General features: G+C 38.2%; 1 protein-coding gene across 3 annotated transcripts in view; it reads right to left on the reverse strand.

Annotated features, from left to right (window-relative positions):
• spag5 (sperm associated antigen 5) overlaps positions 1-24806 on the reverse strand; it is a 32787-nt gene that overhangs the window by 5366 nt on the left and 2615 nt on the right. For all 3 annotated transcript variants that reach the window (XM_055158386.1, XM_055158384.1, XM_055158385.1), the window contains exons 4-19: positions 21987-24471; positions 20692-20884; positions 19586-19702; positions 18938-19030; positions 18418-18552; positions 17576-17695; positions 16908-17000; positions 15384-15518; positions 13533-13626; positions 13303-13450; positions 11975-12025; positions 11660-11831; positions 10877-11010; positions 6276-6444; positions 5885-5984; positions 106-340 (exon numbers count right to left, since the gene is read on the reverse strand). In XM_055158386.1, coding sequence (XP_055014361.1) covers positions 106-340; positions 5885-5984; positions 6276-6444; positions 10877-11010; positions 11660-11831; positions 11975-12025; positions 13303-13450; positions 13533-13626; positions 15384-15518; positions 16908-17000; positions 17576-17695; positions 18418-18552; positions 18938-19030; positions 19586-19702; positions 20692-20884; positions 21987-23227 — 3230 coding nt within the window. In that variant the 5' untranslated portion in view covers positions 23228-24471. The remainder of the gene's footprint in view (positions 1-105; positions 341-5884; positions 5985-6275; positions 6445-10876; positions 11011-11659; positions 11832-11974; positions 12026-13302; positions 13451-13532; positions 13627-15383; positions 15519-16907; positions 17001-17575; positions 17696-18417; positions 18553-18937; positions 19031-19585; positions 19703-20691; positions 20885-21986; positions 24472-24806) is intronic.

Genomic DNA, 24806 nt, shown 5'->3' on the forward strand with positions numbered 1-24806 from the left:
ACGCCATAGCAAGTTCCTAGTTTGTGATTTTGACTGAAAATGCTAATAAAACAGATTGTGATTCTCATTGTCCCCGTCCCAGAGCCCAGACGCAGCAGCACTCACATGGTCTCCTGTTTCTCCTTCAGCTCTGCATCTTTGCGTTGTTGGACAGAGCTCATGATGTTTTTGAGCTCTGTGACGGTGGAGTCCAGCCCGACCAGCAGCTCCGACACGCTGCTCTGCTCCTCCACGCCGCCGTCGGAGCTCCGCCCCCTTTTCGGAGTGACCGCCGTGACGCGTGTGAAGGCGCTGCTCTCGCTGAACAGCAGGTCAGACGCAGCATCAGAGTCTGAGAACGCTGAGGACAGAACAGGAGAAGTTATAACAGAGAGTTTGTGTAGACGTCTGAAAACAACACAACACTGCAGTTTGTGCTAACAGTACTGTGTAGTTAAGTAGTAGTGGTAATACTGGTAGTACTGGTAGTAGTAGTAGTAGTAGGAGGTAATGGTAGTAGTAGTAGTAGGTAATGGTAGTAGGTGTAGGTAATGGTAGTAGTAGTAGTAGTAGTAGGTAATGGTAGTAGTAGTAGTAGGTAATGGTAGTAGTAGTAGGTAGTAGGTAGTAGTAGTAGTAGTAGTAGTAGTAGTAGTAGTAGTAGTAGTAGTAGTAGGTAATGGTAGTAGTAGCAGTAGTAGTAGCAGTAGTAGGTAATGGTAGTAGTAGTAGGTAATGGTAGTAGTAGTAGTAGTAAATGGTAGTAGTAGTAGTAGTAGTAGTAGTAGGTAGTAGTAGTAGTAGTAGGTAATGGTAGTAGTAGTGGTAGTAGTAGTAGTGGTAGTAGTAGTAAGTAGTATTAGTATTAGTAGTAAGTAGTAGTAAGTAGTAGTAGTAGTAGTAGTAGTAGTAGTAAGTAGTAGTAGTAGTACTACTAGTAAGTAGTAGTAGTAGTAGTAGTAGTAGTAGTAAGTAGTAGTAGTAGTAGTAGTAGTAGTAGTAGTAGTAGTAGTAAGTAGTAAGTAGTAGTAGTAGTAAGTAGTAGTAGTAGTACTACTAGTAAGTAGTAGTAGGTAATGGTAGTAGTAGTGGTAGTAGTAGTAGTAGTGGTAGTAGTAGTAGTAAGTAGTATTAGTATTAGTAGTAAGTAGTAGTAGTAGTAGTAGTAGTAGTAGTAGTAGTAGTAGTAGTAGTAGTAGTAGTAGTACTACTAGTAAGTAGTAGTAGTAGTAAGTAGTAGTAGTTGTAAGAAGTAGTAGTAGTAGTACTACTAGTAAGTAGTAGTAGTAGTAGTAAGTAGTAGTAGTTGTAAGTAGTAGTAGTAGCAGTAGTACTAAGTGGTAGTAGTGATACTGATAGTAGTAGTAGTAGTAGTAGTAACTACCAGTAGCAATATGTAGCAGTAGTATGTAATAGTAGGTGGTAGTAAGTAGTAGTAGTGAAACTAGTAGTGGTAGTAGTGGTAATGATAGTATTAGTTGTAAGTAGTAGTAGTTATAGGTAGTAGTGATACTGCTAGTAAAAGTAGTAGTATGCAGTAGTATTAGTAGGTAGTAGTAGTAGCAGTTGTAGTAATTGATACTTTGCAGTGACATCCCTCTGTGGGTGTTCTACATGTATGCCTATGGTGGAATGTTTAGCAGTTGCCACGGTGACACAACACACACATCAGCAATAACGGCCAAAAAAAAAAAAGTTAAAATAAGTCTAAAAACTCAAAAATAAAATAAATAAATAAAAATAAAACACAAAATATATTTAAACAGCGCATGTTCAGGAGGCTGTGATCGATCCGAGCGTTCGCGTTTCTGTTTCAGGAGTTTGATTTTCGACAAAAAGGTGAGAGTGACTAAGTGAAAAAACTGTTGACTAAAGCCGGTGTAACGGACTAATTGAGCAGCGAGCTTACGGCTGTAATCTTACGTGTAATTTATTGTTTAAGAGCACAAATCATCTCACCTGCTGTACTTCCAGCTAAGTCCGCTCTTTATGGTCGGATTGTGTTAAAAAATAAAGATCAGATTAAAGTCTAACTGGAGTAACAAAGCCTCAGACAGAGCAGAGCCTTGAGTTAGCATCACACCCCCAGGGGAATGTACATGACATCAGCTGAAAAATATCAATTTAAGTAACAGTAGTGGAAGACATAAAGTATTAGGCTTTTCTTTGTGTGTTTGGTATTAAACTACAACACAGATTATTACTTTTCATTTTGTAAACCACAATATTGATCGAAAACGGTTTAGTAACAGCAACAGGTCAGTCGAGTTCCTGCTCAAAACTGTCGAACCAAAAACCTCGGCCTCTTCACGTATGAATTTCACCGAGCAGAGGATTTTCATTATGCGTTTTTTATAGTTAAAAGGGCCCATATTACCCTATTTTGTGATGTTATAAAGTTGTTTCCTCATCAAAATCAAACCTGGAGTTAGGATTTGTGTGTTAAACTTGAATGAAATGAAATGTAGCTGTGAACTTGAAAAACTACAAGCCTCATTCATCAGCCGGTTTCAGTTTGTAAAAACCATCTGTCCATACAGTGTGAATCTTTCGCTCGACGGTTGGCGTTTATTTTTTATTTTTTTTCTAACCAATCGCTGCTATTTGGTCCTGACATATGTAAAGCACCAAACCCCGTAGGAAGAAGGGCAATAACGTCTTTCCCCTTGTTAAAATTCACCAAACATTCTCTTTATTCTGGCTTTAAATCCTTGATCTCGGGAATCGTTGACAACACAGAATGTATGGCTCTTCGCTGATTGGCTGATACCCAGACTTGCACTTCCGAGGTTCTTGCAAACCATCTAGTGTATTCCGATTCCTGACCTAGTCGCTGGAAAGAAATGAAATTGAGCGGAGGCACTAGGTGGTGCCAGCCTGACTAGAAAACTACCACTACATTCACTGAGGCTCTGTTAAATTATTCTATGCTACCTGTTGGCCGCATTACTCGAGACTGGTCTTGGTCTGGAAACCGGCCTTGAGCTCATTTGGACTCGGTCTCGTCTTGGACTCGAGGTCTGACACTTGACGAGTAATTACGGAAGGTAAATGTGCAGCGGCTGCTCAATATCACTGCAAAACCAATAAGATAATGTAACTGTAAATGTTAAATGTTACAAACTTAAAAAAAAACAACAACACTTGAATCACTTTAAAGTTGTTTTCTGTAAAGTGCCAATAGAAGTGGGATTAAAGAATAGGTTTTCAAACTGTGGGTGAAGGTCTAAAAGAGTGTAGGAACATAGAGTGTTTCAGTGTAGTACAGTTTGCTTGGCCTATTTGAAACTTAAATGAACATTAATCAGATCAAATGGAGATAGATTTATAAAAAACACTGATATAAATGTGCCAAAATAACTGTAAAATACAAATAAATGTAGGAAATGACCAAGATGGTCTCGATGGGCCATGGTCTTGGTCTAGTCTCTGTCTAGACCTTTAAAAGTCTTGGTCTTACCCTGGTCTCAGGACCCTGTGGTCTTGGACTGGTCTTGGTCTTGATTAGTGCAGGTCTTGACAATAATATTACTACCTGGAACCTCTTTTTACATCACGCTGACTCTTTAACCCTTCCTCAGGATCTGGAGGATGACTAAAATACCTCTATGGGCTCCTTTCCTCCTTTTACATCTCTATTTCCTACTTTACTACTTTATTTTTTATTATTATTAATGTTATTATTTTGTATTGCTTTATATTGTGTATTTATTAAATTTATCTACTACTACTTTTTTCTATTATATTTTCTATTGATATAATTATTTATGTATATTATTATTATGTATTTATTATTATTATTTTATAATTTTTATTATTATATTTTGTTTGGTTTGTTTTTTTGTTTTGTTTTTTTACTTACTGTAATAAGTCATATCTGTACTATCAGTACTATTTAATATAATGCACTTTTTTTCCCCCAACTTTGTTAATGTTAAAAATGTTCAATAAACAAACTACCACTACATTTTGAGGTTTGGAGATGTAGACTGACTAATAAATCAGAATTACTCAAAACAGGTGTGAATATTTTTGATGAAATAACAACATTATAACATGTCTTATTGCTCACACAAGAGTCAATTTTGCATCATAAAAGATGTTTAAAATACTGAATAATTGCAAGTAAGTACAGAGCAGTGAGTGGAGGTAAGTGTTAAGTGAAAACAAAAATAAGAACACAATAGAACTGAAAGTTTCTGCGCAATCCAGCTTCAAACACAGGACACTACAGGATTTTAAGTTGTAACACTGAATAACACTTGTCACATCTACCACAATTTGAAATGCTCTTTATGGGTGGTTAAGTAAACAGGTTTTACTAGAATACGTTTTGTCTGGCACTGCCTATTGCTCATGACCTAATTCAGCAACAATAAAGTCTGAGCCAAACCTTTGTCAGCTATTCCCACAATGCACCTGTGTTTCCAGTTACGTGTCTCTGACAATCTGACTAAAACACAGTTAAGCTCATTATATTCAGGATTTTACTAAACATTTTGCACTTTCTTTCCCAGTTTGGTCATTTTTTTAGGTTTCAAATTCTACTTCCCGGTTGGAAATCACAACATCAGTGTTGCAATTAATTGAATTTTGATCACAATTTCGTTTTGTGTGTCAAACGTTCTCCAAACTCATGTAAGTTGAAATGATAAGCTTAACAGTCTATTTGAGGATATTTTATGTATAAATAAGTACCGTATATTTCAGATTATAAGTGGCTTTTTTTTTTCATGGTTTGGGTGGTCCTGCGACTTATACTCCGGTGCAACTTATATATTAAAATTGTCATACCAGCAGCTGCAAGAGGGCGTTCTAGACTTGTGTGCCAGTTTTCTGCTACTACTATTACTCCTATGCTATATTTACCTGAATAACTGTTACATCAACTTCACTTCACTAATGCTAATCATTGTTCACCTTTAAAAGGGCAGTGTGGAATTTTGGACATAGGGCCTCATTTCCTAGTGAGCCAGAGTGTTGGAGACGTGTGGAGACACTTTTTAAAATATTCCATCCAGTCCTTATATTTGCAGAGGTCGCTGGTGCTAGGCTAGTGCATGTCAATGGCCATAGTTAGCCTGCCACTAAAAATAGTCTTACCCACTCCACAAAACACCCGAAGAAAATGTATTATTACATCAGACTGTCGATTTGAATGTCTGTGTTGATAGAATAATGTTTGATATAAAATTAACCTTCCATCGCATGAATCGTTGCATGTTGAGGGACTATTTTCTCATATATCAGTCCGCCACTGCCGAGCTTTTTATCCGGAAGTACAACTCGCTGCTGCTGCTCAGACATAAATCCTTCAAATGCAAGGTTGGTTTTACTTCTAAAATTATTCTATCAACACAGACATTTACATCGACAGTCTGGTGTAATAATAGATTTGTTTCGGGTGTTTTGTGGAATGCGTAAGACTATTTTTAGTGGCAGGCTAACTATGGCCATTGATATGCACTAGCCTAGCACCAACGACCTCTGCAAATACAAGGACTGGATGGATTATTTTAAAAAGTGTCTCCACACGTCTCCAACAGTCTGGCTCATTAGGAAATGAGGTCCTATGTCCAAAATTCCAAACTGTCCCTTTAAGCTTTCGTCTTTCTTACCATGATAGTTGTGGATAAATTGATTATGGAAGAATGTTTCTCTTTTGTCGACCTTGTTGGATGAAGATTTGGTAATGGGGCAGATTTATGAAGCTGTTGGAAAATACGTGAGACATTTCCACAGATATTTTGCTGTAGAAAAGCATGAACATAAGTGACGTTTATCCTACAACGCGACACTTCTGACCGTTGTGAAAAAGGTCTATACAGCACGCAGCACTTAGTTAGCTTTGATTGACATGGACAAAATGCTGAGAATTTTTAGAGACTCCCATCCAGTTACTCACCAGGTTCGGGGCTTTCTTCCTTGTCAGGTGTCGGTGCCGAAGCGACGCTGTCCACAAAGGAGCTGGGAGAAGTGTTGTGAGGAGACAGCCGATCTGAAAGCTACAAAATACAAAAAAAGGATTAAATTCCCATCTGACTTAAATTACACTTTTATTTTATATTGTTTTATTGATACATTGCAGCTGATAAACAGGACCATGAACTCTTTCTTCTGAAAATGCATTGTTCGAATCAATTTTGTATTTGAGTTTTCAGACTATCTTAAAACTTTTTGACAGTGTCACCATGGTAACTGCTGAACATTCCCCCATAGGCATACATACAGAACTCCCCCGGCGTCATATCACTGCAAAGTATCAACAAAAAACACACTTTGAGACGCATTTTCACCTCTTCCTTTACAGAATCGTGCAGCTCGTTGGTCAGATTCCTCACGGTGTGATGCAGAATGGCGATTTCCGTGACGATCTGTTCTAGTTTTTCCTTGTGCTCCGTCTTGCCCGCGGAGAGTTTGGTTCTGACCGACTCCAGCTCTTCCTGCAGGTTCCTGTTCGCGTGTCTGTAAAAAGTTTAAAAACGCAAAAGTGTATTTTCTACAATCCAAGCTCAAAATTTTCCATTTAGCTGCGCACGTGAACGTTTTCTTTTAATTGTCCATGCTCTCTTTCAAAGGTGCACTGTGTAACTTTTCCATCATCTGCTTGTTTCTATGGATATGTCATTGCTCTGCCTGGAATGTTCCACAGTATGACTTTAAACAGATTTACCTTACATTTATTCAATTACATGCGGATTTATAGCTCAAAACTACTCAAAAAAACAGGCATTCTGACTGTGAGCGGGGTCGCCTCTCCACAGATCTGATGTGTAACTTGGCTTAGTTTGGTCTCCATGATGATAGAAAGGTTTAACATCTGCATGGAGAAAAGGATTTGACGGACCCTCCAAAAGAAAAGTTACACAAAGCAGCTTTAATGTTAATTTTATGATTATTTATGTTTCGATTTATTTGTTTTCGTTTTGTGATTTTAGCGTCTTTTATTCTGTAAAGCACTTTGAATTGCTTTGTGTACGAATTTTCTGTACAAATAAATGTGTTTTGCCTTGCCATGTTGCAGCAGTGGGAAACAGTGTGAACTACATAGACCATGATCCTTTGGTGTCGTTAGTGCAGACTACATGAAGAACTAACTTTAAAAACTTAATTCTTCATATCATAACTGGACCAATGGCTTTTCCAAGGCTTTTAAAAGGAAAAAGTAGCATATTCACAATTTTTGTCATTTTTTTCTCCACAAAATATCTCAATAAATATCGACCCGTGAGAAGCATATTGTGAAAATATCGTATTGAGGGATTTTGACATCGTTACATCTGTAGTCTTCACTCACACAAAAAAATATTGTTCAGTAGGGCTGGGTGTCATTAAGAAGTTGCCGATACGATACATACCTCGATACATAGGCCACGATACACTATGTATGTCGATACAGTGCACTTTTAATCCGATACAATATATTTCAACTCGTTTCAAAATGGTTCAATAAAAAAGGTGTTTCTTGTACAAAGCAAATATGAAACACAAATATTTTAATCATCAAAACTGAAAATGTCAAATGTGTTGCGTAAACCAGTTTCTTTCCTCTAAACAAGCAACAAAACTAACACTGTAAGGAAATAATTTAGTAAAATGTACCAAAAAATACTCTTAGTGATATATTGATACAACAGTGTTTTGTTATCAAATATTAAAAGTTCAAAGACATCTATGAGGCAGACCCGCTATGCGCCGACTAACATCCATAACGCGTTTTAAGAACAGAAAGCACATTTAAAACGCAAAATTCTGTGAAATGTTTTAATAACTTTGCCGTGTATAAAGATTCAGAAATATATTTTAAATACATTTATAGGTCTTGTGGTCATTAGTTACCACATAGCTGGTAACTAATGATCGAGTTACAGAGTAAACGTGCAAACTTTTAATATTTTTTTATGGAAAGTCTATGGGAAAAATGAATGAAAATGTGCGTCCAAGCCCTGGGGGTGTGTGGTCATTATTGAGCTCCATACTGTAACATTATATTAAATCATTAGATGAATCATCGTGTACAATACAACACACACACAAGTCGATTTAGCTGCTCTTGTATAATGATCACATATTCTGTGTTTAGTTCAGGGTTGACACCTTTTGTTGGTTTTGTAAATGTTTATGTTGTTGTTAACGTTCCTGCTTTTGTATGTGACACGTGGTTGCTATGCCGACGGGCTGATGGGAGGGGCCTATTGTCAGTGAATGGTCAGAGACACACTGCCGAGACTGCTGCTGGTATGTGCGTGTTCTGTGTGTGTTTTATGTGTGCTTTATGTGCGTGTTTTGTGTGTGTTGTGTGTGCATTTTGGGCTTGTGTTGTGCGTGTTTTGTGTGTATGTTTTGTGCGTTTTTCTCTGTGTTTTGTGTGTGTTCTGTGCTTGTTTTATGCGTGCTTTGTGCGTTTGGTGTGTGTTATGTATTTTGTATGTATTTTATGTGTTTTGTACATGTATTGTGTGTGTTCTGTGTGTGTGTTCTGTGCGTGTTGTGCGTGTTTTATGTGCGTTTTGTGCGTGTTTTTCTGTGTATTTTCTGTGTTTTGTGCACGTTTTTCTGTGTATTTTGTGTCTGTTTTGTGTGTGTTTTTCTGTGTGTATTGTGTGTCTGTTGTGTGTGTGTTTTTCTGTGTATTTGGTGCATGTTGTGTGTGTTTTCTGTGTATTTTGTGTGTTTTGTGCGTGTATTTTGTGTTCTGTATGTGTGTTTTGTGCGTATTTTTCTGTGTTTTGTGCTTGTTTTATGTGTGTTTTGTGCTTGTTTTATGTGTGTTTTGTGCGTATTTTTCTGTGTTTTGTGCTTGTTTTATGTGTGTGTTTGGTGTATGTTTTCTAATATGTGTTTTTCTGTGTATTTTGTGTGTGTTTGCGTGTTGTGTGTGTTTTGTGCATGTTTTTCTGTGTTTTGTGTCTATGTTTTGTGCGTGTTTTCTATGTTCTGTGCTTGCTTTGTGCGTGTTTTGTGTGTATTTTCTGTGTGTTTTGTGTGTATTTTCTGTGTGTTTTGTGTGTATTTCTGTTTTGTGTGTATTTTCTGTGAGTTTTGTGTGTATTTTCTGTGAGTTTTGTGTGTATTTTCTGTGAGTATTTTCTGTGTGTTTTGTGTGAGTTTTTCTGTGTGTTTTGTGTATATTTTCTGTATGTTTTGTGTGAGCTTTTCTGTGTGTTTTGTGTGTGTTTTTCTGTGTGTTTGTGCATGTTTTGCGCACATTTTGTGATTGTTTTCTGTGAGTTTTGTGTGTCTTTTCTGTGTGTTTTGTGTGTATTTTCTGAGTTTTTCTGTGTGTTTTGTGTGTATTTTCTGTGTGTTTTGTGTGAATTTTTCTGTGTGTTTTGTGTGCATTTTCTGTATGTTTTGTGTGAGCTTTTCTGTGTGTTTTGTGTGTGTTTTTCTGTGTGTATTGTGCGTGTTTTGCGCACATTTTGTGATTGTTTTCTGTGAGTTTTGTGTGTCTTTTTTGTGTGTTTTGTGTGTGTTTTGTGCATGGTTTTCTGTGGTTTGTGTCTATTTTTTGTGCGTGTTTTCTATGTTCTGTGCTTGCTTTGTGCGTGTTTTGTGTGTACTTTGTGTGTTTTGTGTCTATTTTCTGTGTGTTTTGTGTCTATTTTCTGTGTGTTTTGTGTCTATTTTCTGTGTGTCTTGTGTCTATTTTCTGTGTGTCTTGTGCACATTTTATGTGATTGTTTTCTGTGAGTTTTGTGTGTCTTTTTTGTGTGTTTTTTTGTGTTTTTTGTGCGTGTTTTTCTGTGCGTTTTGTGCGTGTTTTGTGCTGGGTTACGGCCTACCGCAGCACTTGGCCCAGTTTCAAGAGGCAGGTTTAGGCTCAGACTTTGTTAACCCTGCAAAGGTCAACCATGGAAACTCAATCTGTGAACCTAATTAGGCTTGACAAGAGTTTAATTACTGATGCCTTGTATTCATTTATAATTGACACTTATTTTACTCAAATGACTTAATGGCTCATCTGTCATCGCCTGTCAGTGTTTTGGGAAGTGCACATTGTCAGATTTATGGCTCATACTTCATTATGTTTAATTCACAGGTTCAATATTTGATTTATGCAGGATACAGTTAAAACCTCGATAAGCTGCACGGCTCTCAACATGTAATTAGCTCATTTTTATTTTTTTATTTTACAGCTTAATGTTTTTATCTAAATAGGCTGCAGCAAAATTATGCAGGCCTTTTGAGTAATATTATTTATACCTTCATACTAAAATAGAATAAATTGATTAAACAACGTGCTCCTTCACATTTCTTTTATATTAAACCTGATTCTTCCACAGCGACTTCTGTCCCTCTATAACGGGAGCCTCCTCTGGTTTACAGTTGAATTGGTAAATCCTCTTTTCTGGGCTCAATAAAGTTGTGTGTCTTCTGCTAAATTCAGGGTTTATTATCAGAGTTTTCCAAATGTGCTCCAAACTCGCTTCATGAAACAGAAAACTTTGAGTCGTCTGTCCCAGGGGAGATTAATCCAGAGTTGATTGAATTTCCTTTGTGTTTTATTATTTTATTATATTGTGATGTGTGAGCTCCTGTGTCCACATAATTTCCCTTGTGGATCAATAAAGTTTGTGTAAGTGTAAGTCTAAGAAGCAGGGTCTTTGTGTTTAGAAAATAAACAATAACAAATGATCAGGAGGAGCCACTTACTGCTCATAACAGCGCTGCAGCCCTTTATTTTATTTATCTTATTTTATTTGCTCAGAGAAGTGTTAAATTTAAGTTAATTTTCTATTTATCTTGATTTTAAATGCCTGTTTCTATTCTCTTGTTTTTAAAAAGAGCGTTTCAGCACTCGTTTTTCCTCACTGTGGGACAAATAAAGCTCTCGTATCTTCTCTATTTCACATAAATACAGTGAGAGACCGTGATGTGTGGGGCCCGGACTTACTGGAGCTGACAGAGTTCTGTGTTCAGATCTTCACACTGGATGTTCCTCTCCCTCAGACTCTTCAGATTCTCCCTCAGCATGCGCTCGCTCTCCGCCATTTGCTCCCTGCTCAGCTCATTTTCCATTTGCAAAAACTGAAAAGCAGCAGTTTGAGGTTTTACATTAAATATAGTTTAAAAACAGAAGCATGTCACTATTAAAATTTCTAATGTATTTTGAGGAGAAAAATTATGTTATTTTCAGATCTATGTTATAATGTTGTTCCCTCATCACAAACAAACCTGGAGTTGTGTTTTGTTTTGTTTCATTCACACATGTTTAACACACAAACCCTGCGTATTTAGACTGAGTTCTTCTCTCAGACCCCTCTCAAAAGGTGAAAGGTTACTTGAAAATTACCACTACATGACATGAGAAGGTGGAACAGAGCATTTTGAACTTTGGAGATGTAGACTAATAATAAAGGATTACTCAAAACATGTATGAATGAAACAAAACACAACTCCAGGTATGTTTTTTGAGGAGGGAACAACATTATGACATGATTCATAGCTCACAGGAGCCAATTTTGCGTAAGATAGGACCATTAACCATTATACTAAGTCTAATTCACTTATTATTTACACAGTCATAACTCATTAGGGGAATAGTAATTTGTTTAAGATTTATGGCCTCAAACGTAAAGAAGTGAATAACACACAAAAACGCCTTTAAATTTCTCATGATTGACTGTCAAACCGCCCTATTTGGTCTTTGTTCAGGGCAGGACAATGGCAGCCTCACCTCGTTCTCCTCGCGCACGCCTCGGAGCTGTGCGCACATCTCCTGGAGCTGCTGGAGCTGCAGCGCCTGAGCTTCGGAGACAGAGCTCAGATAGACCTGCTCCTCACTGTGAGCCAGAGCGGCCGACAGTTCACTCACGCAGCGCTCGGACTGGTCCAGAGACAACTCAAGTCTGAACAGGGGAAGAAATACAGGAATAACTCTTATGAAAGCCGCACATAATGTATTTGAAAGATCAATTTAAGTTGATAGAACACACAGAGACTCAAGGATAAGAATCAAGTTCAAGATTAAAAAAGCTGAGTAGTCACTTACTCTTGAGCTCTTTCTTTGGCTTGTTTTATGTCTGCCCATGACTGCTGCAACCTAAAAAAAACAAACAAACTGCATTTAGAAACACATACTAGTAGTTAAAGGCCCATATTATGCTATTTTCTGATGCTATAATTGTTTCCTCATCACAAACCCTCCATATTTAGGCTGAGTTCTGAGGCTGAGCACGAAGAAGACACCTTGTGATTTCATGTGGTAATACAGCAAGTGCTCCACTGTGTTTTGTTTTTAAACTCCATACACCTTCACTAGAATCATTAGGGCAATATCAGCCCTGGAACTGCCAATCTCTACTCAATAAAAGGAGCTGATAACTTGAAAACCGCCGCTTCATGACATCACAAGATGGAACAGAGCAGTTCGAGCTTTGAGTAATCCTGCATTAATGTGCAATCAGGTGCCACAGGGGGGCGCCAGTGGCAAAAACTGTTGATGTGTCCTTAGGCAAGACACTTCACTCACATTGCCCAGTATGAAAGTGGTGTGTGTGAATGATGGTGGTGGTCAGAGGGACTGATGGCAGAGATTGGCAGCCTCGCTTCTGTCAGTCTGCTCCAGGACAGCTGTGACTACAATAATGTCTTACCACCACCAAGTGTGGAAGAGTGAATGAATAATGATCTGTAAAATCGTCTTTGTGTGTCCAGAAAAGCGCTATATATAAAACTTAAATTATTATTATTAAACTTAAATTATTATTATTATAACCTTCACTAGGATCATTAGGAAGATTTCAGCCCTGGAATTGCCAATCTCTACAGAACTAAAGGTAAATAGTAGCTTTTAACTTGAAAACTACTACTTTGTGACATCACAAGGTGGAACAGAGCATTTTTAACTTTGCGTAATCCTGCGTTAGTCTATCTGCATCTCCAAACATGTGTGAATGAAACAATACACAAAAACATACTTCAGGCATATTTTAAAGCTCACATGAGTACATTTTTTGTAATATGGGCCCTGTAAAAGGTGCACTGTGTAACTTTTCGATCAGGGTTGCTGTTTGTTTCTATGGATACGTCATTGCGCTGTTTAGAATGTTCCACAATATGACATTAAACAGCTCTGCTTTTATTCAATTATAGGTGGTCTAATTGCTCAAAAATACCTAGAAAACAGGCATACAGACTGTGAGCGGGATCGCCTCTCCACAGATTTGACCTGTAACTTGGTCTGGTTTGGTCTCCATGAAGATAGAAAGGTTTAATGCCATACTGTGAGACATTCCAAATAAACCAATAACAGCTCCAGCAATAACAGTGTTTGACAGACCCTCCACGAGAAAAGGAAAAAGAAGAGTGAATTCATACTTTGTAGTTTCCGAAGCGAGAGCCTGTTCCAAAAACGTGTAGGAGGCCAGAGTGGAGGAGACGGTGGCCGACAGCTCTGTGGCCTTTCTGTCCAGCTGAGCCCGCTCCTCGTCACTCTCACTCAGCTTTTGGCGCAACACTCCCATCTCTGTCACGAAAACGAGGATTACAAACAGAAAATAAGATTCAGCAATGTAACAAGACGTGAACTTATCATAAATGTGCTTTACCTGATGTCAGAATCGTCACTTGTAGATTCAAATCGCTGATCTGTTCCTTTGCAGTTTGGAGATTTTGGAGAGTCTGGTTTAGCTCCTCTTCAGTCTGACAAACATTTTAAAGACGGGGTATGAATTGATTAATTAACACATAACATATTTAGATCACCATGTTACCTTTTTTTGTTTTGAAAAAGGTGTATTCGTCAAAAACAACATATGAACATGTTTTAGTTTCACTTTCGTTTTTTTGTTGTTGTGTATTGTTTATCCATCTTTAGTATATTTACCACTGTGATGATTTTTGACATTAAATCATAGTACTTTTTTATATTCCCATGAGGTTTCATATCTGTGTAATCCCTCAGTGGTCCGTGGGTGTATTTATACTAGTCTATGTGCTCTTATAGTTCAAGATCATTCTAAAACTATTCAGAAAATGTTCATTTCTGTCCTGTGAATGTGACTTTTTAGTACCGATACCTGCTCAAATGAGTATCTAGTTTGAATATCAGTTTTATTATTGATTATAGAGGTGTAACAATAACCAAAATATTGTGATAATGTATCGTCAAAAGTCTCTCAATAATATCGTGGGCCATCACAATATATCAAATTACAAGTCTTTTTGCTTAAATTCATAGTTATGGTGCAGCAATAGCTAAAAAAACAGAGGGAACTACATTGACCATGATCCTTTGCTTCGTTTTGGTGCAAACTACATGAAGAAATAAGAGGAAAATGTAGCATATTCACAATTTTAGACTCCACAAAATATCGCAATAAATATCGTACCATGAGATGTATATCATGAAAATATCGTTCTGTGAGATTTGGATATTGTTACATCCCTAATTGATTAGTATCTCGTTTTTATAGGGGTGGGACATTGATGCGTTAATTATGATGAATTAATTACAAAGAAAACAATGCACTGAAAATATTAACGCATTTTATCGCAGTTTGCATGCCAAATAATACAGAACATTTGTCAGTGCAGCATGTCGTGGTACGCCCATTATACTGACGCACACAGTTCCGAACAATGGAGCATGAAAGCGCTGTGGGTCTACTGGACGGTAAAACTGTGCAGAAAAGAGTTTGCATATCACAGAAGCACCTCAACCCTACGACACCATTTAAATGCAAAACATGTCACAGCGAGCACAGAAACACGAGGCTCAGAAGGTCACAACTTAAAAAAGTTAAATGGCACTTTAACTTTAGTCTTTCCAATTTTGGACAAGGACCATTTAATTTCTCTACAGCGACTAGGTCAGGAATCAATATACACTAGACGGTTTGCAAGAACCCCGGAAGTGTAAGTTTCAAGAAGCGAAGAGCCATATATTCTGTGTTGTCAACGATTCCCGAGATCGAGGATTTAAAGCCAGAACAAAGAGAATATTTGGTGAATTTTATCAAGGGGAAAGACATTATTGCCCTTCTTCCTACGGGATTTGGGAAAAGCTTAATGTAGCAGTTAGCCCCGCCTACCGTCGAGTGAACGTCGAGGTCAGACGGTTTCTACGAAGTGAAACCAGCTGATGAATCAGGCTAAGGGACCTTACCTTTGTCCACTGTTTTGAAATTAAATGCAATACATTTTTTCCAAGACATTTTTCCAGACATTAAAAGATCTTGAGGTTAAACGTGTCTGTGTGTATTATTTGACAAAGTCGTCCACTAAAATTCATTCACATAAAATAAATGTTGCTTTTGGGGCAAAAATTGTTATGAGATTAATTGAGATGAATTAATTAGATTATTTTTTTAATCAAGTCCCACCTCTACTTTTTTGATACTTACTTTGATACTTTTTTTGATGCTACTTTTAATACTAACAACTACATTTTTACACACCTGTAGTTTATCTTGTACGGCTTGGTCCCTCTCAGCGATCCTCTCGTCTCTCTCTCTCAGCGCAGCGTCGGTCTTCTCGTTCAGCCTCAGGAGTATTGGGCTACACTTCTGCAGGAGCCCCCTCACCGCACGGAGCTGTCACAACATCACAGCATAATTAAGAGCTTGTACATCTAATAAAACAATTAGTGTAGTAGGCCTGACACGATAATAACTGTACTACATCAGCTTATCGTTCAGTAAAAGATGGAATTTTTGGTGGTGAATATTTATTGTGAGGACTTTTCCTTTGGGCAAAAGCGATGAGATTTGAGCTGAAGATGGTTGAATACACATTTATAAACACTACCTAATGACTTAAAGGTGTACTGTGTAACTTTTCTGGTGGAGGCTCCGTCAAATGATTCTCTATGGAGATGTTATTGCTTTTTCTGGAATGTTTCACAGTATGGCATTAAATTACTACAAACAGCAACAACAAAATATACATTATAATTTTAGTATGCCCATATGCAAAACTCAACTGTGCGTTTTTTTGTTTTGTTTTTTACTTTTAGGTGCATTGTGTAACTTTTCTGGTGGAGGGTTTGTCAAAATCTGGAAAGTTACAGGTCAGATCTGTGGAGAGGCGATCCCGCTCACAGTCAGAACGTCTGTTTTTCTAGATATTTTTGAGCTATAAAACTACCTGAATTTTAATAAATCTAAAGTAGAGCTGTTTAATGTCATACTGTGGAACATTTCAAGCAGAGTGATCACATATCCATAGAAACCAGGGTATTTAAGACTTTTTAAAGACCTTTTTAAGACCACTTAAATGAAAATCAAGACCAACATCACACTCTTTATGTGGGCAAAAAACACCAGATCCAATTCTAATAATGACCAAACAACTACTATATCTAGAATTTCAGAGCCACTGTGAATTAAACTGACACTTCTCCATGATCCATCCAGCGTCTTCCTCCACTCTACTGATTGTTTACACATTGCCGCCGGTGCCAGAAACCAAAGTATTGTTTTTGCATACTCTAAATTTTTGTTTTTTTTCCTCCCCCTTTTAAACATTGCACTGCTCCTGGTCGAGTAAACAAAAAAATAGGCTAATGAAATTTAAGACCTTTGTGAAAAAAATAAGACTTGGACAACATAATTTAAGACTTTTTAAGGCCTTAATTTAGGAACATTTAAAATTTAAGACCTTTGTAAGACTTTTAAGACCCCGCGGCTACCCTGGAAACAAGCAGGTGACAGGCCCCGAAACAAAAAAGTTACACAGCGCACCTTTATGTCTTTCATTCTCCTATTTATTTGTTTCAGTTAATGTTTTTATTAAGCACTGTAATGTGTAAGTATAAATATTGTCCACACTTTGTAGGCAAAATCAAATTCAAATCAGTTTCAAATGACGATTTACCTACATTCCTTTCATACTCCACCATCGTATCGTAAAAAGTTACGATGACAGGACTAAATACACATGGAAACGATCAGCTTTCAGGTTGTTATTTTAATACGACTCACCTCGTTTGCCAGACTGGACTGTTCCTCTGTGGTTTTGGACAGAAGCTCTGAAGCGGAGTCCAGTGTCTCAGAATAAGCCTTATTCAACGCAACCTGGAAAACGAGAAAGAGGTTTTTATAACAATTCACAAGACTTTAAAAAACAAATACATTGATACTTTGCAGCTGATGTCGTCAACGTTCCCTGGGTGTGTGATGCTAACTGAGGCACTGCTCTGACTGAAGCTCTGTTAAAATATAGATCAGATTAAAGTCTAACACAATCTGACCATAAATAAGTCCACAGCTCGAACTATGACAGGTGAGCTGATTTCTGTTGTTTAAACTTGTTTAAAGTCTCTCACACGTAAAATTACAATCACAAATAACTAGAATTATCCAACAGTTTCAACAGGTTTTTTTTCCTAAGCAGGACCATGAATGCTTGTATTGATCACAGGCTTCTCCTGAAACTTCTGACAGTGTTTGCTAATGTTTGTGTGCTCTGTGTCACCATGGTAACTGCTGAACATTCCGTTAGAGAGATACATGTAGAGCATCCCCAGCATAACGTCACTGCAAAGTATCAATACCCACACGCTGCAGCCTCAGTATATTCTAAAGCATGACTGGTTTATGATTCTGTGATTCTGCTGCATAAACTCTGGGCTGTTCCAAAGTTCTGGCACCTGTTCGGGGTGAGCTTTTCGCAGCGCGCACAACAGTTCTTGCTGTGATCCCACACACTTCTCCAGCTCAGCGATTTCAGCGGAACAGTGTTTTCTCAACTGGTCCATCACAGCGTAGGCCTTCAGAAGAAAGAGACGAGGCTCATTAGAAAGAAAGAGACTGTGCAGCATTAGAACAACTTTTACATTTGATTTTATCTTGGCCACTCGGGCTGCAATCGATTAAACACATGTGCTGCTGATTGATTAGTCGACTAAAAAGGGGCCATAAGCAAAAACTTTCAAAACTATTAGGTATCTCTATGTATCTGATCCAGACTGGACTCGTAAGACTACACCCGCACCAGAGTTCATACAAAAACTATTTATGCAGAAAAATGCAATGTCCAACAGTATCAGGTGAAAAAAAAAAAGAACAAAATAATCACACAGGACTGAAAAATTGCAGAATCAATGAGCCAAAAAATAAACCTGAGGTGAGATAAATTTGACTTTAAGTGACCAATGAGTTCCTTTATTTTCACACGTGTCACTGAAATAAACAAATCTGACTGGACGATCACGTTTGTTTGGCTTGAGGCGGAATGGAGGGAGTTGGGACCAGATTAAAGACAGATATCATTCTGGACTTCTGAATAATATCAGGAAATCGTATTTGGTGTCAATATTTTTTAGAAAAATATTTTTAAAAATGCCAAATCTTCAGCTAACTCACTAACTTTTCCTGCTTCCTTGTTGTCGTCCCATATAAATGTTCATAATCGATTCTAAATAAAATGATTCAGTCAACTAAAACAAATTTTAAACAACTAAGAAACCATCGGCCGATTATAAAAACTTACAGCGTCTTTAGCAGAGAACGCCTCCTCCATCTGTGTGCGCATGTCCTCTCTGTCCTGGAAAGCGTCCTTTACCTTCTGTATCATTCTCACTTGAGTCTCCTTCGACCTCCCCACGAGCGACTTCATCCGAGCGTACTGAACACAACAAAAAGACCGAAAATAAAAGGTAAAATAAAAATAGCTGTCACATTTGAAGTAGGATATATTGTGGAAGAAAATATAGATGATAAACGATACTATTGAATGCCATTATGACACAGAGATGATAATCCAAGCAGGTTCTCCTCAAAAAATCTATTCTATTTGTACAGTTTTGTTCATGAACATGAGCTAAAATACAAATGAAACACCTAATGAGTCATAGAAGTTACTGATTCAACCCTCTACAGCTCAAATCTTCAGAAAAGTACAAAAACTAGTAATAATTGTCCCATCGGTCATGTACTGAGTGAGAAGTTGATATAATATTTATCGTGACAAGGCCTATAGATGTGTTTAATTTTCCTGCATGAATACGTACATTTGAAACAAGGTTATCATGGTCTTCTGTAACAACATTTCCAAGTTGTTTCATTTGACGTAGAGCTGCTTCAGTATCGTGGGTCAGCACAGTCTGCGTGGAAAAAGGAAATTGGGACATTTACATACATTTCCACATTTACTTAAAAATAAATATTAGGGGTGTAACAATAATCGAAATATCGTGATATCATATCGTCAAAGTTCTAACAATAATAACGTGGACCATCACAATATATCGAATTACAAGTCTCTTTGGTTAAATTAAGAGCTATGGTGCAGCAACAGCTAAAAAAAAAGACAGAGGGAACTACATAAACCATGATCCTTTGCTCTATTTCAGTGTAGACTACAAGAAGAAATAACAGTTCTAACACTTTTAAGTCTTAGTTCTTTGGATTAAGTCTTGTCAAGGCATTTTAAGAGGAAAAAGTATCATATTAACAGTTTTGTTTGTTTTGCCTCCACAAAATATCACAATAAATATCGTACAGAGAGATTTGGATATCGTGACATCCCTAATCGTGAGCCTCCCCACCATATCATGAGCTTTCCCACGACATCGCAATAAATATTTTACCATGAGAATATCGTATCGTGAGACTTGGATATCGTTACATCCCTAATAAATATGGATCTTTTTTCTTACCATATTCGTCTTCACATTCTGCATGTACTCAGTGAGACTTTGTAGTGAACTGGCATCCATCTCCAACTCTTGAATTCTGTTCAGAGCTTCCAAGTACAGGTCCCTGTGCATCGACGTCTACAAACAAATCACACCTCATTGTTAACGGAACTATATCAGGGTATCCCCAGGTTTGACCATCCCAAATTTAAGATCCTTTTAAGGCCAGTTAAATGAAAATTAAGACCAACATCGCACCCATTATCCAGATCCAATTCTAATAATGAACATTACCCACTAATTTAAAAAACAAAAAATACTTTCATTATAAAATCTCATTCAGAACTCATTTTTAGTAGTATGCGCTTGCTTGTAAAACGGCCAAAAATTCATTTAAAACATTCTAAGAAAACAAACTAAGTATTGTTTGTGCATACTCCAAATTAGACGTTCATTTCCGTTATGTGATTTCACATTGTTTTTTTTTTTTCCCCTCCATTTAACATTGAACTGCAGCCCGGCTGAATTTACAAAAAATAGGCTAATGAAATTTAAAACCTTTGTGAAAAAAATAAGACTTGGACAACATAATTTAAGACTTTTAAGGCCTTAATTTAGGAACATGATATTCAAGACCTTTTTTTAAGACTGTACCTGTATATTACGCTAAATTTGAGCCGTCTTACAATGTTACCTCCTCAAAAACAGACCTGGAGTTGTGTTTTGTTTCATTCACACATGTTTGAGTAACCGTTTATTAATAGTCTATCCACTCTCCATTTTCCAAAGCTCAAAATGCTCGGCTCCACCTTGTGATGTCAAAATTTTGTTCAGTAGAGATTGGCAATTCCAGGGCTGAAACTATCCAAATGATTCTAGTCAAGGTGTATGGAGTTTAAAAACACAGTGGAGCTCTTCCTATATTACCACAAGACATCACAAGGTGGAACAGAGTTTTCTTTTTGAGTGTTAAACATGTGAATGAAACAAAACAACTATTATATTTTTGATGAGGAAACAACATTACAGCATAGATCAGAAAACAGTGTACTAATACGAGCCTTTTAATACTTTACAAGCATTCACAGTTGAACAATACAGTCTCAAGGCCTCTCCAAAGACATTACCTGGTTGAGTTCTGTGTGCTCCGTCTGCGCTGCCCTCTCTCGGAGCTGTGACGGGGCAGTTCCAGCAGGGGGCAGTGTCTGAGCTCGAGCTGCTCCCAGCTGCTGCACCAGAGCCTCCACAATGATCATGGAGGAGAGCAACCGCTGCTCCAACTCAGGCCTGGGAACGCTCTCCAGACTCCCAACCGGGACACTGAAAATGTTAAAATGAAGAGAATAAGACATAATTCAAGTATAAAGAGGGGGATTTTACTTCTATGGGGTATTAACTGCAAACACATAACATATTTAGCTCACCATGTTACCCTTTATTGTTTTGAAAATGCTATATTTGCCAGAAAACAACATATTAATATCTTTCATAAATTTCATTTTTGTTTTTACTCTGAGTCTCCTCTCCTTTTGCTCCCCATTTTAGGTCACTCTCCCTTCAGAGCGCTATCACAACACAATCATTCATCCCATTAATGAAACTACTGCACATTGCATGAGTTTGTCAAGTTACTGTGTACAGTTTTGTATTTGCTGAAGCCTAAACCCAGTTTCGTATTTTTTTTTTTTTATTAGAGATAATTATTCTTATTTTGTTTGATTTAATATTTACTTTAAATGCATGATTTTTGGTAATTATGGTGATTCTTTATGATTAACGTGATTATTTGTTAATTATTTGCTTAAAAATAATTTGATCCATTGACATTTTTATTTCAATTAATTATTGCTAATGTTAATCATAAGTTTACCTAAGTAAGGTTTATTTTTTGTATTATTTTGTGGTCTATGGCTCCTACAAGTGCAGATGTGCCATGGGAGAGTGAAGTGGAGACAGTTTTTTACCTCCTGTCACTCTTTACCTGTTAAAGTTTGCCTTTTGTGTGATTCGTATGTCCTCAATTATATGTGAATACTCAGTAAAGAGTTTTTAAAGGCACTTGGATCACTCTCTGTGAATTTATTTCACTATTGACACTTTTTAAAAGGTGGAACAAGGTGGAACAAGGTGCACAGCGCGTCAGTCTATAGCTTCACAAATGTTTGGACTTTATAGTATATTAATGGAGAATTGTTGTGTGAGATCATGGGTGACGTAGGCTTGTGGGTGGAGCATTGCACAGAATCTTACAGCTAATCTGTAAGGAGGATTCAAATATGGCCCAGGGGAGACCGCTAAATTACAGAAACATGCATGGGTGACATCTACAACCTCTTCAGGCATGTTTTTGATGAGGGAACAACGTTAAAACATAGTAAAAAAGCGTAATCATGCCCCTTCTTTAACTGTGTCTGTTACTTACTTCCACAGGAGCGGGTCCGTCAGCGTCCCCTGATCTTCAACAGAGACGTTCCTCTTTCTCTCAAACTGTCCGGACGTATTGATGCTGTGATTGACCATCTTCATCGGCGTCGTGCCCACAGAGACGCTGTGGTGTTCGGCTTTGGGAGGCGGGGGTGCGGGGGTGGGCACGTGCACGGGGCCCATCTTTCCCGACGCCAACATGAGAAACTCTGCCATCTGTCGGAGTTGCTGCTGCAGTGGACCTTCTGGTATCACGGGGACCTCTGCAACAGCCTTAGCAACCACAGGCTTGACAGGGGAAACATCTCCATTCGCTTCCATGACGACGCACGCCTGTGACCTTTGAACCAGCTCTGTGGAGTTGAAGAGAGGCCGCGGCAACGGGCTGTCAAGCTGCTCTCTCCATAACTCAGCAGGGTTAAGATCATCCTGGTCTATACCCAGTTCCTTCTGAGCCTGCTTACAAGCCAAGGACGCTCTTCGGACAATGGGAGTGAGGAATTTCAACTGGAGAGGCGTGCATTCCGACATGGCCTTAAAAACATCAGGAAGGGTTTCGGCTTGTGTTGGCTCGGTAGCGACAACGGGAGCTGGAGCGTTAGAGGACAAACCGAGAGCGCTGTCTGCTGTATCACTGCCTTGACTAGGACGAACACTGGAGTGGACTTCCGATTCACTTTCTGATCTATTCCTCTCTTGATCATCGGGATTAGGGTCGGATGGAGCGGATATGGCCTCGTGGTGGGCTGAATGTCGTGATAAACCCATAGAACTGAGCTCGAGGTGTGATTTTTCTTGTGTAGTTTGTTGGTGATTCTCAGATTGACAAGTCTTGAATAATGGAGGCGCATCTTCGGTCAGTGAGGCATCCACGATTTCATTTTTTATTACTTGTAATGAGCCGTTTTCTTCAAGCTTATGCTCAGTTTGCTTTAGTACGCTGTTGGTAGCCAGTTGACAAGATTGCTCCTTCATGCTTGTATTACAACTTTCGTCATCCAGTTTAGGGTTAATCGTAGAATCATCTTTGTCATCGTCTTCTTTTTCCGTCTGATCGTTCTCATTCAAAACTTCACGAACGTTTGACTCATTTGTGACGTGAAAACTGGCCATTTCTCCTTCATTACAGCAGGGATGTGATTTGTCTTGTGTAGTTTGTTGGTGATTTTCAGATCGACTAGTGTTGAATAACAGAGATGCATCATCTGGCAATGAGGCATCCACAGTTTCATTTTTCATTACTTGTAATGAGCCGTTTTCTTCAAGGTCATTCTCAGTTTGTTTTGATAAATTGTTGGTAGCCAGTTGCTCTTGACAAAATTGCTCCTCAGACACAAACGAAGCTCCCTTGACGCTTGTATTACAACTTTCGTCATCCAGTTTAGGGTTAATAGAATCATCTTTGTCATCGTCTTTTTTCTCCGTCTGAGCTTTCTCACTCAAAATTTCACAAACACTGGAATCATTTGTGACGTGAAAACTGTCCACTGCTCCTTCATTATAGTAAGGGTATGATTTTTCTTGTGTAGTTTGTTGGTGATTTTCAGATTGACTAGTCTTGAATAATGGAGGCGCATCTTCGGTCAATGAGGCATCCACGATTTCATTTTTTATTACTTGTAATGAGCCGTTTTCTTCAAGGTCATTCTCAGTTTGTTTTGATAAGCTGTTGGTAGCCAGTTGCTCTTGACAAAATTGCTCCTCAGACACAAACGAAGCTCCCTTGACGCTTATATTACAACTTTCGTCAACCAGTTTACGGTTAATCACAGAATCATCTTTGTAGTTGTCTTTTTTCTGATCTTTCTCATGCAAAATTTCACGATCACTTGACTCATTTGTGACGTGAAAACTCTCCAGTGCTCTTTTGTTACAGTAGGGGTGCTCTGTATGATCAACTTCCTCTGTGAAAATGGCTGAATCTTTGCCATCGCTGTAACTCTCAGCATCACTCCCGCTCTGCTCAGCTGGTAAAGGAATAGTTTGGTCATAAAGACACTCAGGGTCTGCGATTTCGATCTCTCCTCCCGTACAGTTCAGAAATTTCAACGTTATGTCAGTAATTGCGTCAGTTGCTTTGTCGTCTTGTAAAATGTCCCCCGTGCTGATTACAGATGGCGCACCGTCTTCTCTCTTGCAGTAAAGGTGGTCCAGTTTTTGTTCTTCGAAGTTGAAGTCTTCAGTGACATCCGAGATACAACTTGAATCAAGAGTTTGGATATATTGTGTGTATTCACTAAGCCCTGGTGGAGGCAAACAAAACTGTCCTCTGCTTTTTTAACAAGCTCGCCTGAAATTTCCACTTCCCCGCCATCACACTCATATGACTTTAACGTTATATTATTAGGAGAATTAGAAGTTGTACGCTCAGTGTCCGGCTCTTCAGTGTTGTAAGAAGTTTGCTCCTGGCTGGACTGGGCTTTCGTACCATCAGTGCCGTTCGCAGAGGCGTTTTTCAGAGCGTCTTCGAGTGCAACAATTACCTGGTAAACACAACATATCACCAGTTAACATATTTAAAGGTGCACTATGTAACTTCTTGGTTTTGGGGCCCGTCACCTGCTTGTTTCTATGGATATTTCATTGTTTGTTTGAAATGTTCCACAATATGATATTAAACAGCTCTACGTTACGTTTATTAAATTACATGTGGTTCTATAGCTCAAAAATCCCTAAAAACACAGGCATTCTAACTGTGAGTGGGATTGCCTCTCCACAGATCTGACCTGTAACTTCGTCTGGTTTGGTCTCCATGAAGGTAGAAAGGTTTAATGCCATACTGTGGAACATTCCAGACGAAGCGATAACATCACCAAGG

This window comes from Boleophthalmus pectinirostris, unplaced genomic scaffold (genome assembly GCF_026225935.1).
Source record: "Boleophthalmus pectinirostris isolate CB_2022bp ecotype Guang Dong unplaced genomic scaffold, ASM2622593v1 HiC_scaffold_22, whole genome shotgun sequence".
NCBI lineage: Eukaryota > Metazoa > Chordata > Actinopteri > Gobiiformes > Gobiidae > Boleophthalmus > Boleophthalmus pectinirostris.